Below are 13,113 nucleotides of genomic sequence, written 5' to 3'. Positions count from 1 at the left end.
GCTATGCTTACATTTTAACTTACAATCGTTTACTTGTATTGCTTGATTACCTTGCCTCATAAAATGCAGATACATGTATAGATGCAAGCTTTTCTCGATCTAATATGTTATTATCAGCTAAATCGAATTGAAGCCTTCACAACAAATCAAACATGAAACCAAAAAGGCAATTTCACATAAATAGACTCTGCTCTGTGGTGCCTTGGGATAAAAAACAAACAGTGACGCCTGTAAAATGCCTCTGGTCCTCCCTCATGTTTTTCACATGATCCGAGATTACAGAGGAAGGAGAAGCTTTGAATGTTCAGTGAGAGAAACCGCCGCGATGACTGAACGTCGTTCCAGTCCGCTGATACATTTATTTTATGTAGTGAGCATTTGTGCAACATTTATCGATACTATCAATGGACAGAGAGCACAGGTCCCATGGACACAAGATAAGGTAGGCTACAACAAATATTACAGTACACGGTGCAGTGATTGTGTGCATGTTCTTGTTGCTTTTATCAAAACCAAAAAAGTTATTACTAAATTCCTCCTTTCTATTGCACAACATATATGATCGCTATAGCCTACATTAATGTAGAATATGTCACAAAGTTGTAATTTTCGAAAGGGACAGGTGGGCAAAAAGGCAATGAATGACTAACGAGAGATGAGAGAAGGCAATGCGATAGAGACAATAGACAGGCAGTCTTTAGAATGTTTGCATTTTAATGTATCTATATTTAATAATATTGCAAAGCATTTATTTTCACAGGTTTGTAGTTTAAATAATAGAATCCATTCAAAATAACAATAAACCACAGTTTGTTTTTACAACTCTCACCTCAAATGGCATTTAATGCATTCTTAATAGGCCTACACTTCATTTGCAAGAGATGTGTAATTTCTTTGGAGATAAAGGGTGCTTGGCCATTCAGGTCCCATGCGATTCATCCTCTCTTCTCTTTGTCTCGTTGCTATGGCAGCACAGTCATCATTGATCCACCAATTGCAGATCTTGATATTTATAGATCTAAAGTGGAGCCCCTTTTAACCCTTTCTCAGATCAATGTGTGAGCCCATTCCCTTAAAGCACACATCTTGGAAAGAGATATTGCAATACAGTATCCCCACAGTGTTGTCTTTAGGTCTCTGTGATCAAACCATGGGGATGGTTGGCAGAGAAATGACAAGAGTAGGCCTATGCTGGGCATGTTTCAACAGGTAATCCTATAACAAAACACGATTGTGACCAATTGAAATATAAATCACCAGGTTCATAACCAGTGTATTACTGTTTTTCATTGGTTAATAGCCCATGTGTTAATATGTTATTAGCCCACACTGTTATAACCTTTTGCAATGGAACCTGCTAAATGGAGAGAGAAGAAAGACCATGCTCTGTTCATGTTGATGTTGACCTTTCAGCCTGAGCCCCAGAGAACCCAGACATCAGTTTCATAACACAGATCATCTCCTCAGCCAGATCACCACATGCAAATTATACACTGAATCAATAGAGAGCTGCTGATCTTCAGAGCACAGTGTAGGCTACAGGGGTAGGGTGTTGAAATGTTGGTGTTATTCTCTTATTCACCATCTTTTTTTCTCTTATTCACCACTTATTGTCCTGGCGCTCAGTCCCAGTTACCAGGACAACAGAGGATCACTGCACAAGAGGCAGGTGAACTTTGAGACCAAACAGAAACGATCGGGGCAGGTGGAATGGAATATGATCAATACCTTTTTTTTTTTTTTTTTTATACCTTGTTGTGTCCATGGGTTTCTTCCTAGAATGGTATTAAGGCTTATTTGTTTTTCTCCCTCATCATCAAGCCTACAAAATAATTGTGATATGCTTTGTATTCCAAGAAGGTATAAAAGATCTTTCCATCATTTATCTGTGGGAAGCTACCTGTGAGAGGCAGGGGAAATGTATTAGCAAGCACCCTTCATATTTCTGAGCTGCCTGCGAGCATACCTTTCACACAAGCCGCAGCTGTAGTAACCTGCCAGTTTATTTAAAACCTTCAATCATGTTTCCTGGATCTGGGATTGTTTCTTGTCTCCTGAAATGTCTCGCAGCAAAGGTGCTTGAGTTCACAACAGGCATACACAACCTTGTCAAATCAGTCATGAACAGTCTTGTCAAACCATAAATGTACACACAGTGTATCATTCCTATATGAAAACAAGAATAAACTAGCTCACTTGCATCACTTTGGATTTTTCAATTGTTGGGTAACCTTGGGGTTTTCAACGATTGGTTAACCTTGTCTAATGAAGTAGCTTGGGTACTGTGACAGCAACAACAACAAAAAATTCTATGTGCAAATGGGCCAATAAAGCAAATACTGTGTTGTATTGTAGCTTGTCTTGGTAGACATCAGCCAGACACACTATACAAATGATTGTATAGCAAGGTGTAAACCGACAGTTTGAAACCATACAGTAGCCTATGTCCTGTACTCTAGATATTCGACAAAGCTACAGTATATTAAGAGACTGATGATCTATGCGTCATGTGTATTTCCTGCCTAGCCTCTTCCTCAATTTGAATGCATCACATCTACTTTGAAGATGTGCAAGTTGCAAATGTAGCGCAATGTCCTTTCACAGTGTTCTAAACTGTAGATTTCCATTTGCACACTGTAGATATTGGAACAAGGCCGTAGTGATTAGCCATGGTCTTAGTTTCCCTACATGGCTGTCTTTGTTAAATGCTTTCTGAGGAGGTTGAACTAATCTACCTCGGCTGAACTGATTGTGATTAATGAGGAGCATCCGTGGTGCCTCTTTCAATGACAGCCTCTCTGCCAGGGCCTCTGTCTCAACTAAACAGGTGGTAATGAAGAAAAGCCACTTGTTCCTGTCCTCGTGGTTGTCAGAGCACCGCTAATCCTGATTATCTTGTGCATTCTTCTCTCTTCTCCACTTGTCTGTCTAGATCAGCCACAAGCCCAGCACCCTCAGCTCCAGTGACATCACCAGGGTCCTGTCACACACAGACCTGAACCAGATGTGGCAGAGGGACCTCAGGCCTCTGCTAGTGACACGGTACCCCAACTCTGCAGGCAGCCTGGCAGCGCAACAGGTCGGTATCCCCATGGCTGACAGCATGAACAATCGACTGTGTGCGGTCTACTTAGAATGTCATTGGCGTGATTAGACTCGTCAGTGTACTGTGTATGAAGGAGAGGGGATTTAGTCAGTTCTTTATAGTCAGTTACCAGGATAAACGTTTCCCAATTTAATTGTGCAACATGTCCGTTTCCCACTAGCACATCAAGAGCACTCTGGGTTCTCTGAGGGCAGGCTGGGATGTTAAGGAGGACAAGTTTGAGTCACACACCCCTTACGGTCCCATGACCTTCAACAACATCATCGCTACCCTCAACCCTTCCGCCAAGCGCCGTCTGGTGCTGGCGTGCCACTACGACTCCAAGTACTACCCTCCCCAGTGGCATGGGCGCGAGTTTCTGGGTGCCACGGACTCAGCTGTACCCTGTGCCATGATGTTGGAGCTGGTACGGGCTCTGGACCAGGAGCTGAAGACTCTGAAGGTGGGGAAAGGTTTAGAATTGTCTCATGTGCCCACTTTAGTCTGTACAATAATTTATGTTTGATGAGCAATATTAGATCAGAAAAGTTAGTAAAAACACACTCAAAATATTTACACACTTGTAGCCAAGATCAACAAAGAATTGCAGGATGCTGAGAGATGAAAAGAGATGGACATAGCAGTCACAGAGCCTCCTCACATTGCTGTTTGTGCTGCCCTGCTCCATGGGTCAGCTGACCTCAATCTGAGGGGATGGGTCCTGAGTGACAGGGGCAGCCATAGGGTCAGGCCAGGGGACATGTTTATCTGACACTACAGACAGTGACAAAGGCCACCCTGAATTAACAAACTGAATACCGATTTCTTCATAGCAGTGTTTTGTTTAAGCCAATAGGTGGCAGCAAAGCTAAACGTTCAAACCAGTAGTTCCCCAAGTACTGTTTGCAGTGACTAATAAACATCTCTTTCACCTTCTGGCCCCCACCTCTCTTTTTCTCTCTCTCTCTGTCTCACTCTCCCGCTCATCCCCTACCAGGGATCCAATCCCAACCTGTCTCTCCAGCTGTTGTTCTTTGATGGAGAGGAGGCTCTGTTCCAGTGGACTTCTACAGACTCCCTGTACGGCTCCCGCCACCTGGCCCAGAAGATGGAGAACACATCACACCCACCTGGAGCCACAGACACCAACGAACTGCATGGCATTGTATGTCAGGCATTACATGCACATATTCAAACAACTGAGCACAAATTCAGCCAATTCAGCATATGGGGACCTAATATTCACCCAGTATCAGTGCAGGGACATCTTAAAGCCTCTGTCCTTCATATGTTCGATTTATAAACACATCTTTCAGCCTCGACAAGCAACCATTAGGGAGGCTTGAGTCGTGGAATATATTTGGACGTTTATCATGCCATCTACAATAACATTATGTCAAATAAATATAAGATGTGTTATTTGGTATTCTAGCCGTATCCTAGCTATGGAGAGATAGTACTACTGTTGTTTAAACAAGTAGAGCACCATTCCTGTCAGGGAAGAGATAAAGGAGACTGTTTCAGAGAGGCTCATAGTCCTGCAGTGAGGTATGTGTGTTTTAGAGAGGGGCCATGAATTTGGCATGGTGCTAGTGTTCAGGACTAGCGCCAGAATGAGTCAGTTGGATGGGCATTTTTTTGGGGGGGAGGATGTATTTGTCGGGCTGTCAAACAAATCACTTCAAAACAGTAGGTTACCTTCGCACGTTCTTCCAAAATAATTCCATAATGGCGAACATGTTTATCTGACACTACAGACAGTGACACTGTGAACTCACCAACTTTCCTTAGATTCACAAGTGGCTGAAACAATCTCACCAGAGAAGCATCCAAGCGAGCAAAACAGTTCCCTGAGTCTTACTGTATGTAGCCCATGTATCTGATGCTGTCTGGCCAAAAAGGAGTACAACATGCCGGATACATGGGCTACACATACAAATCAAATACACAGATTAGTGGTCGTACACAGATTCTTGGTCGTTCACAGATTTGCAGGTGCAATGAAATGCTTGTGTTTCTAGCTCCAACAATACAGTAATACAAAACAATACAGTAATACCTAGCAATACAAAATACAGTAATACCTAGCAATACAGTAATACTTAGCAATACAGTAATACCGAGCAATACAAAACAATACAGTAATACCGAGCAATACAGTAATACCTAGTAATACAAAACAATACAGTAATACTTAGCAATACACACATAATCCAAAAAGTAAAAAGGAAGACATTAAGAAATATGTGAATAATACAGAGAGGGGCACTGTTTCGCTCGCTCGGATGGTTTATCTGAGATTTATGCGTCTTTCTATCGGCGCTCGTCTCAGTCAAATAAATTATCAATATTTAAATATTTTATTTGGCCGGGCAAGGAGGTACGGGAGGGCGGCCCCCTAAGCCCGCCCATAATACCGGCTCTGGTAGTGTTTCGCGCGGTGGAAAGCATGATGTCATCCTTCATTTCAAAGCTTCGAGGTAGTGGTGTTTTAGGGAGTTATCTCCAGGCTGTGGAGAATTACTTTCCCACGAGACCTGGCTGGTGGACCCTCTCAAACACTGAGCTGAGGGGATCCTTTGTCTTCAATTTCTTCCTCTCCTCACTCTCCTCTTCGTCTTCCCTTCCTTCTCCCTGTCCTCCAGGACCTGTTTTTGCTCTTAGACTTGATTGGAGGCCCCAGCCCACGCTTTGGCAACCAGTTCCCCAACACTGCCCGGTGGCTCACCAGAATGCAGAACATCGGTGAGCACTCACTCTCTGATCTCTGTTATTCTATCAGCCTTGCTCGCGCTGTCTGTCTCTTCTTGCACTATGTTGAGTGTTCCTTCTCTTTTCAGAGCGTCGTTTGCACAACACGGGCCACCTGAAGGACCATCCAAACAATGTACAGTACTTCTGGCCCGGTATGCCGGTGGGTCCGGTGCAGGATGACCACATGCCATTCCTCAACAGAGGTAAACTAACACACTGAGTCTGACATAAGCTTGGCTGTGTTCTGTAGGGTACTAATGAGCTTTGTATTCTGGTTTCTTCTCAGGTGTGCACGTCCTCCATCTCATCCCCACCCCCTTCCCCTCTGTGTGGCACACGTTTGATGACAACGAGCAGAACCTGGACCGCTCCACCATCGAGAACCTCAACAAGATCCTGCAGGTGTTCGTGCTGGAGTACCTCAACATGAAACCTCAAGCCCTGAATCCCCAAAATGCCCCCTAAATGTTAGGGCTTCCCTGGTTCTATTGGGGCCCCTTAACACAGCTCTCTCTTCACACACACACACACACACACACACACACACACACACACACACACACACACACACACACACACACACACACACACACACACACACACACACACACACACCGCCCTATCAATGCTCTGTCCCTAGCCTGCAGACCTCCCTAAAGGATCTTCTGTGTGTCTGCTTCCACAGTGCTCTCTCTATGTCCCTACTTCCCCCTTCTCTTTCTGAAGAGCCATGCTTTGTGCTAATGTATGTGCCCCACTAGCCAGGAGGTAGAGAGAGAGAGATGCAGATAGATTAACAAGATAAACATTGTTTACTAGCTCCATACCTTGTGGCGTATGAGTTGCTATTGTGTTATTTCTGTTTTAATACTGGTACATTACTGTCTGCCTTCTATCTGATAATCCAAGCTGATAAGCCTATACAAAGAGCCTCTACCCCTGCATTCCAGAGGGATGGTGATCATTTCGATATTAATTGGAGAAGGGTTTGGAACAGCTGTGGCAGGGGACAGGGTCTCATGTCGGTGTATTAATGTACAGAGCCTGATGTCATTCTTAGAAGCCTTGAAAATTCTATATCACACAAACAAGTGATGGGGCCCTCGCTCTCTGTATCTGAACGTACATGGCATTACACTGTCCACTTCATATTAGCATAGAAAAACTTGCCGAGGTCAGGAGATATCATCTATATTTCTATTGTTAATACGTGATCCTTATACCCTACTAGGTTAGATGAAAATTTAAATTGAAAAGCCTGCTGTGTTTTTATGACAATATTAGCCACATTTTGATGCTGCTCATGGAATAATACACACTGCCAAATTTGTACTTCCTTATTAGAGTCAGAAATAAATGTTGATCCAAAAAATAAGAAGAATGCCTCTCCGCACGTACTGTTTATCTTTGAAGATCTTATTTTTTGCTTTGGTCGTCGCTGCCAGTAGAGTGAAACGAAAGCGGTTGACATTGTTTGTGTGACAGCAGGTCAGAGCAGTGAGTATACAGTTGAAGTCGGAAGTTTACATACACTTAGGTTGGAGTCATTAAAACTCGTTTTTCAACCACTCCACAAATTTCTTGTTAACAAACTATAGTTTTGGCAAGTCGGTTAGGACATCTACTTTGTACATGACACAAGTAATTTTTCCAACAATTGTTTACAGACAGATTATTTGGTCTGGTTCATCCATGGGAGCAATTTTGAAACACCTTCAAGTACCAAGTTCATCAGTACAAACAATAGTACGCAAGTATAAACACTATGGGACCACGCAGCCGTCACACCGCTCAGGAAGGAGACGCATTCTGTCTCCTAGAGACGGACGTACTTTGGTGCAAAAAGTGCAAATCAATCCCAGAACAACAGCAAAGGACCTTGTGAAGATACTGGAGGAAGCAGGTAAAAAAAGTATCTATATCCACAGTAAAACGAGTCCTATATCGACATAACCTGAAAGGCCGCTCAGCAAGGAAGAAGCCACTGCTCCAAAACCACCATAAAAAAGCCAGACTACGGTTTGCAACTGCACATGGGGACAAAGATTGCACTTTTTGAATAAATGTTCTCTGGTCTGATGAAACAAAAATAGAACTGTTTGGCCATAATGACCATCATTATGTTTGGAGGAAAAAGGGAGGAGGCTTGCAAGCTGAAGAACACCCATCCCAACCGTGAAGCACGGAGGCGGCAGCATCATGTTGTGGGGGTGCTTTGCTGCAGGAGAGACTGGTGCACTTCACAAAATAGATGGCATCATGAGGGAGGAAAATTATGTGGATATATTGAACCAATATCTCAAGACATCAGTCAAGAAGTTAAAGCTTGGTCGCAAATGGGTCTTCCAAATGGACAATGACCCCAAGCATACTTCCAAAGTTGTGGCAAAATGGCTTAAGGACAACAACGTCAAGGTATTGGAGTGGCCATCACAAAGCCCTGATCTCAATCCTATAGAAAATTAGTGGGAAGAACTAAAAAAGTGTGTGCGAGCAAGGAGGCCTACAAACCTGACTCAATTACACCAGCTCTGTCAGGAGGAATGGGCCAAAATTCACCCAACTTATTGTAGGAAGCTTGTGGAAGGCTTCTCGAAACGTTTGACCCAAGTTAAACAATTTAAAGGCAATGCTGCCAAATACTAATTGAGTGTATGTAAACTTCTGACCCACTGAGAATGTGATGAATGAAATAAAAGCTTAAATAAATAATTCTCTACTGTTATTCTGACATTTCACATTCTTAAAATAAAGTGGTGACCCTAACTGACCTAAACCAGGGAAGTTTTACTAGGATTAAATGTCAGGAATTGTGAAAAACTGAGTTTAAATGTATTTGGCTAAGGTGTATGTAAACTTCCAACTTCAACTGTAGGTGGCCTGTGCTGTACCGGACGAAGCACACGCTCCTATTGAAATCCTGTTCACAAACAGGAAGAGATGACGACTCTTGTTTTTCTCCTCAGGTCGGTCCAACTCTCAGATTAGTTTTGTGCTCCGTGTGAATCGGGCGTTCCCTTTCCCCCCCCCTCACCATTCCTCATCCCCACCGTTTCTCCACCTCCTCACCCCATGTCCCCCTTCACCTCCCTCAGCCACTACAATGTAGCCGAGGGGCCTGCTCTCCCCCCAGGCCTCCTCCATACAACAATCCCATAATTCAGTAATCCCATCAGGACCTCCCCTGAATTCCACGCTTCCCAAATCCTCTGGATTTACCACATTCCATTGGGAAGGAATGTGGAGCTGCAGTAGGCTACAGACTCCCCCTTTCAGTGCATTCAGACATATTTATGATGCCTAACAACACTAGAGGACATTTGCTGTGCCATGGGAGAGATTAAATGGTGTAATAACTGTTAAGACCCCATTTGTCAAACACTCATATCACTATCTGTGGCATGTTGTCATCATAACCTAAATATCATCAAGCATAAACTCTCCTTTACATTCTGAAGTGAAGTATTATCCCCTTCTCTGGATCTTAACATAGTTTTGTTATACAATAGTTTGTGATATTATTTTTTACTTAGCAACATAATACAGTACAAACACTTTCCTTTGTGGATGCCTCACTCTCACCCCAGACACCTTGAAGAGTTCACCCTTCTTCAACATCTCCTGGTCTTCATCATATTCCTGTGATATTACAGAATTCACTCTCCTTGGCCTCCCTTGGAGATTCGTGCCTGTGTTCTCTCACACACTAATTGTTCCCATCATGTCTCAGCAAGTTATACTCCACAACACCCCCACAATGGCTTTGTTTACCGTGGGCGTGGGATGTCCACAAATATAACTAGCATGCCGTGATGTGAGTGATTGCTCCCTTGATCCACCTACTCATCACAGCCCAACTTAGCCTTGTTATTGTAAATTCATTATTCCTGTTTGCGGTAGGTGAGTGGTGGAGTTATTCAAAGGGATCCGTACATAAGGATTCTTTCTCTGGTCCCTATTTTTTCATATTTTCTTTGTCTTTGCCCCCCCCCCTCACTTGTTAGTGTCCTCATCAAACAGAGAACTCCCTGCCAGGCAAGTTTACAGGTAGTTACAGTCAAACCACCAGACTAGGTCTGGATAACCTCTCAAATTCCTCCAAAATCCTGTCTCATGCATTTTGTATCTCCTAGTCATAAACAAACCATTTCATGGTATGTTGTGCAGGTGGTCAGAATAGTGTGTTTAAATCTAAGTGATCCGGACCTTTTTTATTAAACTAGGCAAGTCAGTTAAGAACAAATTCTTATTTACAATGACGGCCTTTCCCGGCCAAATCCTAACCTGGACGATGCTGGGCCAATTGTGCACTGCCCCATGGGACTCCCAATCACGGCCGGTTGTGATACAGCCTGGAATCAAACCAGGGTCTGTAGTGATGCCTCTAGCACTGAGATGCAGTGTCTTAGACCGCTGCGCCACTCAGGAGCCTCCATCTTTCATTCCCTCTAACTTGAGGGAAGAGCATTGACACGCACCCTTGCTTCTCTAGTCCCTGTTGTTCAGTTTAGCAGGCATAATGAGCAGCATGTTCAAACAGGAAGGAGGAAAAAAAGCAGAATAGTACAGTAGAATAGTATTGTGGTTTCTAGTATTTTATTGCCCGGCAGCAAAGTGATATGTGCTCAGGTGTAATTTAAGCTGATGATTAAAGTGTAGCTTGTACCTTCCAGCTGTGCAGAGGAGAGGGTTAGTAGGGGACTCTCCCTAGCAAGATGTGTTTTAGAGAGAGGGAGAGGGTTGAGGCAAATATATTGGGTTTGTATGAGAAACCATCTGTTGCTTAGGCCTTATTGCTATTGGTTACTCACTATGGCTACCTGTGGGAACAAAGACAGTTACAACAGATACCCCACTCATTCTGCTGTTTACTGAAAACACAGAGCTACCACCCCATACTTTATGAATTACTGAATGGTATGACATTTTCACCCCTATGGCAAATAGAGTGACATGAAGTTCAGGCTTTTCCATTCACAAACAGGTCATATACGGTCAGGAAATACACAATATAATACGGTTGTCTTTGTAAACTGTCACATCAAGCATAGTTTAACCTAACGTTGTCTGCTTTGGGTCTTCTCTCTGAACCTGAAATATACTGAACAAAAATATAAACGTAACATGTAAAGTGTTGGTCCCATGTTTCATGTGCTGAAATGAAAGATCCCAGAAATGTTCCATACAGACAAAAAACGTACACTACCGTTCAAAAGTTTGGGGTCACGTAGAAATGTCCTACTTTCTGAAAGAAAAGCAAATTTTTTGCCCATTAAAATAACATCAAATTGATAAAAAATACAGTGTAGATGTTGTTAATGTTGTAAATGACTATTGCAGCTGGAAACGGCAGATGTTTTATAGAATATCTACATGGGCGTACAGAGGCGCATTATCAGCAACCTGTGTTCACACAGGCAACCTAACGCTGATATTTTTTCCACTAATTGGTCTTTTGACCAATCACATCAGATCTTTTCACAACAGATCTTTTTCAGAGTTGATCTGACTGGTCAAAAGACCAATTAGTGAAGAAAATATCAGAATTGGGACGCAGCCGAAAAGTTGTGGCGTGATGAAACAATCTCTAATATTTATCTTGTTAAAAAAAGAACATAGGCTACATCACTCATAATATATGAATCTGCAGAGACAGAAACACACGGTAAACGAAATTAAAGAATGTTATTATTTTCTAACTTTTGTGAATGCAACACTATTATTGCATAGGCCTGCTACTGTCTGTGGGCTTGCTCGACATGGCAGCCGACAGAGCAGGCAACTGCCGACTACAAATCACCTTGCACCAAAAATAACTACATTATTATTTGTAAATCAATCAGTCAGTCATCAATTACCCACAATGCATTATGGATTCGATAACATGGCCCTTGCCAACATTATTCAATAATGTACAACTGCAGCCCGCAATTCGGGGCATTCCTGCATGTGGGAATTCCCCCCCTCTCTCCTCGAGCACCCCATTGGTTCCTGCATGCACCCCCCCCCCCCTCGAAGCATGACATATTCATGCTTGTGTGGCACTTTTGAATGTGGTCAAAATAAATAATAGTATTATCTGAGTTTTTTTCACCCCTCTCCACTGGAGGCCTCTTGCTAGCTAATGTCAGCAACACCGGTAGACGGTGTCCTTCGCTCCTGCCTGCCGAACACCTGCCCTCACCATCGTTAATAGAATTGCGGGAAAACAGTGCCCGACAGGGAGGAGTGAAGGACACTGTTTACCGGGTGTGCTAGCTAACTAGCTACCTTGCGAGTTAGAGACACTGTGTGCTAGCTTGATAGTTAGCTAGCACACAGTGTCGCCCCTGCATGCTGTGTACCGGAGAAAAACGTGCCCAACAGGCAGGGGCAAAGGACACTGTCTACCAGTCGTCCCCGCTAGCACAGCAGATGGAAGGCTATGGCGACACAACTGTGTGTTAGCTAACTAGCTAGCTTGCGACTCAGTGTCACTCCCGCCTCCAGCCAGCTGTGTACCAGAGAAAACTGTGCCCGACAAGCAGGGGCGAAGGACACATTATTGTACATTAACACCACCAACTGTTCTGGAGCGCCCACACCTCCCGCCTGCCTTAACTTAAAAATGTACCAATATAAGTGTAAAGAGGGGTTCCTACATATGCAGGAACGCCCCAAATTATGGTCGGCAATTGCACCCTTCTCACATTATTTGTGGTGGTGTTGATTGCTCCGCCCCGTTCGGTAGTTTTAGCTGAGCAGAAACTGTGCAACTTGATCTCAAGCCTAGTGAAGAACCATGGGGGGTTCACTCCCGCCTCCAACCATGCGTGTGAAAGAGTTCCCAGTCACTGAGTGCGCCGAGAATACGAGCTAGAGAGAAGAGGATCACAGAGAGACAGCTGCTATACAGAGAAGATCAAGAAGCAATGGGAGTTTGATAATAAATTAATAAAGTGACAGTCGTAGGTTACTGAAACAGTGTTTTGTATTGTCGTTTTCTAATTATTGTTTAAGTTCGTTTGTTTGAGATGCAAGCAATGGATCCAATAACGAAGTGGACACCAAAGCAAGTTGTCGACTGGATGAAAGGTATGGTTGGATCACTTTCACAACAATTGCTCATGTTAACCCCTATATGAAACTTGAGAAACCAGCACCCAATACGGCATATTCGCCATTCCCTGCAACGCGCTTTTTGTTTATTTCGAGTTTCGTTAACCACTATGTGTAGCCGCAAACTGTCGTCCCTGACAACTTGTTGCACATAGAACAAAGGTAAACATATGCAT

The 13,113-nt window shown here is 43.4% G+C and overlaps 2 protein-coding genes across 4 annotated transcripts in view; both read left to right on the top strand.

The window, feature by feature from the left end:
- The first annotated feature begins 204 nt into the window (after positions 1–204).
- Positions 205–7,220, top strand: LOC106610795 (glutaminyl-peptide cyclotransferase). 2 transcript variants are annotated; one of them, XM_082955640.1, is made up of 8 exons: positions 205–442; positions 2,933–3,079; positions 3,267–3,548; positions 4,083–4,250; positions 5,731–5,830; positions 5,926–6,042; positions 6,126–6,352; positions 6,419–7,220. In XM_082955640.1, exons 1-7 carry the CDS (start codon positions 236–238, stop codon positions 6,302–6,304), a joined length of 1,200 nt encoding a protein of 399 aa, XP_082811766.1. In that variant the 5' UTR covers positions 205–235; the 3' UTR covers positions 6,305–6,352; positions 6,419–7,220. The 2 variants fall into 2 exon arrangements, with proteins under 2 accessions (XP_082811766.1, XP_014065859.1); XM_014210384.3 differs by having other exon boundaries at positions 6,126–7,220.
- A 5,372-nt stretch (positions 7,221–12,592) lies between these two features.
- LOC106610791 (connector enhancer of kinase suppressor of ras 3) overlaps positions 12,593–13,113 on the top strand; it is a 61,547-nt gene continuing 61,026 nt past the window's right edge. The window contains exon 1 of one of the 2 annotated variants that reach the window (XM_014210378.3): positions 12,593–12,913. In XM_014210378.3, the coding sequence (XP_014065853.1) occupies positions 12,853–12,913 (61 nt within the window). In that variant the 5' untranslated portion in view covers positions 12,593–12,852. The remainder of the gene's footprint in view (positions 12,914–13,113) is intronic. The other variant, XM_014210377.3, reaches the window with a different exon arrangement.

The sequence above is a fragment of the Salmo salar genome, chromosome 09 (genome assembly GCF_965601325.2).
Source record: "Salmo salar chromosome 09, fSalSal1, whole genome shotgun sequence".
In the NCBI taxonomy this organism is placed as follows: Eukaryota; Metazoa; Chordata; class Actinopteri; order Salmoniformes; family Salmonidae; genus Salmo; species Salmo salar.
This window is presented reverse-complemented; position numbering and strand designations above follow the sequence as displayed.

What these genes read in the sequence shown, in the direction of transcription:
- LOC106610795 (XM_082955640.1), top strand. Translation starts at nt 236, where the DNA reads ATGCCTCTGGTCCTCCCTCATGTTTTTCACATGATCCGAGATTACAGA. An exon ending in GCAGCCTGGCAGCGCAACAG is followed by an intron (nt 3,080 to 3,266) that starts GTCGGTATCCCC and finishes GTTTCCCACTAG; the next exon opens with CACATCAAGAGCACTCTGGG. An exon ending in CATGCCATTCCTCAACAGAG is followed by an intron (nt 6,043 to 6,125) that starts GTAAACTAACAC and finishes GTTTCTTCTCAG; the next exon opens with GTGTGCACGTCCTCCATCTC.